The 3,183-nt window shown below is 33.8% G+C and overlaps 1 protein-coding gene across 1 annotated transcript in view; it reads right to left on the bottom strand.

Moving 5' to 3' along the window:
• Positions 1-3,183, bottom strand: part of SMARCAD1 (SWI/SNF-related, matrix-associated actin-dependent regulator of chromatin, subfamily a, containing DEAD/H box 1) — a 125,260-nt gene that overhangs the window by 24,055 nt on the left and 98,022 nt on the right. The window contains exons 13-17 of the mRNA XM_012647159.1: positions 3,026-3,161; positions 2,389-2,526; positions 1,012-1,107; positions 797-914; positions 468-589 (exon numbers count right to left, since the gene is read on the bottom strand). Of these exons, the coding sequence (XP_012502613.1) occupies positions 468-589; positions 797-914; positions 1,012-1,107; positions 2,389-2,526; positions 3,026-3,161 (610 nt within the window). The remainder of the gene's footprint in view (positions 1-467; positions 590-796; positions 915-1,011; positions 1,108-2,388; positions 2,527-3,025; positions 3,162-3,183) is intronic.

The following is a 3,183-nucleotide window of genomic DNA, read 5'->3' as shown; positions in this document are numbered from 1 at the left end:
GAAAAATGACTCACTAAACAGAATACAAAATCTGAGGGTTTTTTTTAATTAAAAAAAAAAATAGGGAGTATATTATGGATGTCTAGATCAGGAATTGGCAAACTTTTCCTATAAGGGGCCAGACAGTAAATATTTTAGGCTTTGTAGGCAAGATGAGCTCTGTTACAACTACTCAACTCTGCCCCCATAGCGAGAAAGTAAGTAGTCAGAGATAACACAAACAAACGGGCATGACTGTAAAACTTTATAAAGTCACTGCACAAAGGCCATGGTTTGCTGACCCTTGATCTAGATTATCAATCCTTGGCTCTTCTGTCCCCCAAGTGAGCTTGAACTTGGTCTTACATGTTGTTAAAGGATTAATATGCCCATTTGGTTCAGTGGTCTGATTTTCTGCCTAACAAATTAACCTTCTAACTGTTTAACGGTGTATGAAGCTCAGTGTTAGCATAATACGAAATCCTTACCTTTAGCATAAGCTGAGACATTTCCTTGAGTTTTTCAGCTGTGTAGTATTGGCGATGTAATAAAGGATGATTGGCCATTTTTCTCAGCTGCATCATGACGTTACACATTTCTGTGTTTTTTTCTGTGATCCAAAGAGTACACATTAAAAAAAAAAAAAATCAAGCTGATAGCTGTTTGTTGAAATATATCTCAACTTAAAGTTTTAAAATTATTTCTTCAAATCCCAACTAATTTCTTACGAATGAACAAATCCCATTACATGACTAAACAAAATGCAGCCCCAGTACAAGGTTATTTTTCACATAAAATTGTGCAAATCAGATTATACCCATGTTATTGATAGATTTTTTCAATCTGTTGAAAAGACCCAAATAGAGTTGCTCCTGCTGCTCTGACATTGTACACAGCTCAATTCGATCTTTCTTGGGGGGTAGCTGTTTGAGAACCTGAGAAAGGAAAACAGTTTAAGATGATCATTCTAATAAAGAAGAAATCAGAATTTTTAGAAATCATCATAACCAAAAATATGCAGAGAAGAGTTACCTCTTCTTTTACTCTTCTGAGAATAAATGGCTTGATAATTTGTTTTGCATGTGCTATTCTCTCTTTTTCGTATATACTTTGCTCATCTGCTGACTTCTACACAAAATAAAAACATTTTCTTTTAGATTATTACTCATTGAAATTATCACAGTGACAGTATTACATGACATCAAAATATCCCTCACTACAATCTGAGTTACTTTCCATAGAAACTCAATTCGTTCTAGATGGAATTTCACATTCGAATTCTACACTGCCATCTACTTTTTGAAGCTCCGTACGTATTTTGAAGTTTTATGATATGTAATCATGTACTCTGCTAAGGCGATGAATTTATATTAGGTTGGTGTTCAGATGTCATCAACTGATAAGTCATTAACTGATTACCTAGGTAAGTCCCACAAAATAAAAATGTGTGTAAAACTGTGTAACATGGTGGGGTAGAAGGAGGATAGAAAATTTGTATTTCTTTGTGGAAAATGGCCCCAAAAGAAAGCTAGTGGAGGCTGATGCAAATCATGTGGTGTGAAAATGGAGGACAGTGTCCAGTCAAAACTGGTGGTTTTAGAGACTTAAAAAGTAGAATTTTATTCTAAGATGTGAAACAGTCCTCCATATCTATGAACTAAAGCTAGAAAAGTAGTTCATAAAATCTGCAAGGCCATTTCAAGAACTGTATATTAAGGGAGAGGGAGTTCATTGATAAATGTTAAAAGGCAGTTAATTTACAGTGGAAGAATATTATAGAAAATTCCTGCAAAAGATGTGTGTGATTTGGGAGAGAGCCAAGAATCTACACAAACATTGCTAAAATGGAAAATTTGGGAGTTCCTGAAGACTATACCTTACTTTTCCTAAGCAGTAAAGGAGAAAATTAACCAAACTTTTCTTCTAAAGAGGATTTATTTACTGTAGATTTCAGAAATTGTTACTTTTGTATCTATGGACTTTTACTTAAAAACATATTTCCCAGTATAGGCATTTTCTGGATATTCTAGCTTTGTTTAGTTTTATGGTTTATCCATAAAGAAATGCTACCAATTTATCTGCCCAATTTTGATAAAGAAGATGCAATGATCAAACTTTGCCCACACATTACATATCTGAGTTTGCCATCAATTTAAAATTATCATTCTTCAGGAAATTAGGATGTTAAAAACCAAAACTTTTGGACATTGATTATGGAATTCACTAATTTTTTTCTACATTGTATTTTGGCTGATTTCTGAACTGATCCAAATCTAGGGATATCACCTACTTAAACTTATTTCATAGAGCGTATGCACTATGAAAACAACAAAAAAAGACGAAACAGAAAACTGGCCTAGATAAAACGCAAAGTCATTTATTTGGGAGAAAATATGCATTTATGCTTACCGTTTTAGAAGAAAACATTCTCCGTATTTCACTGGTGCTACTACTAAACATGTGTGGCATGACAAAATTCAACAGCGACATGAGCTCTAACAGATTATTCTGCACTGGCGTGCCCGTGAGCAGCAAACGGTTATTTGCCTGTAAACAAAAGTAAAATTAGATTAGTTTTTTTTTAAGCCAGTCCTTTCTTATCCACCTTCTCCAGTGAGAAGTAAAGGAAGGGAAGGGAAATAAATTAAAACCATTATTAATAATTCACCATTCTATGATGAAAGACTAGTAGTTTAGATAATTGGGGTCTGCTATTATCATATATTGTACGTAAGGTAGAATGTGAAAACTACTGGTCTTATTTTATAACTAGGTAATTTGTGTCCTCAGCACTTTTTACGAGGTTATCAAAGAAGATAAACTGTATCTGATATTTATAAAGTTCATCACATAGAACAGGTAAAACAAAAACCAAAAACCAAAATATGTGACAGAGGTCATATGGCCAGCGAAGCATGAAGTATTTACTATCTGGCCATTTACCAAAAAAACTTTCTGATATCTGATAATAGCATACTACATAAATTAAATTACATAAACGAAAATTTTATCATAATTTGGGAAAATTTATGATAGACTCTCTTACATTAATTGTCATAAGATGCTGGTAGCGGATGGAGCCCATATTCTTCAGCATGTGGCCCTCATCAAAAATTGCGTAATTAAGTTTCAGCCGTCGAAACAGACTACGGTCATCAGAACTGCTGATTGCACAGTTATACCTGTCTCCAAAAGAAAAAAAAA

The sequence above is a fragment of the Propithecus coquereli genome, unplaced genomic scaffold (assembly GCF_000956105.1).
Source record: "Propithecus coquereli isolate 6110/MARCELLA unplaced genomic scaffold, Pcoq_1.0 Scaffold26, whole genome shotgun sequence".
NCBI classification, from domain to species: Eukaryota; Metazoa; Chordata; class Mammalia; order Primates; family Indriidae; genus Propithecus; species Propithecus coquereli.
This window is presented reverse-complemented; position numbering and strand designations above follow the sequence as displayed.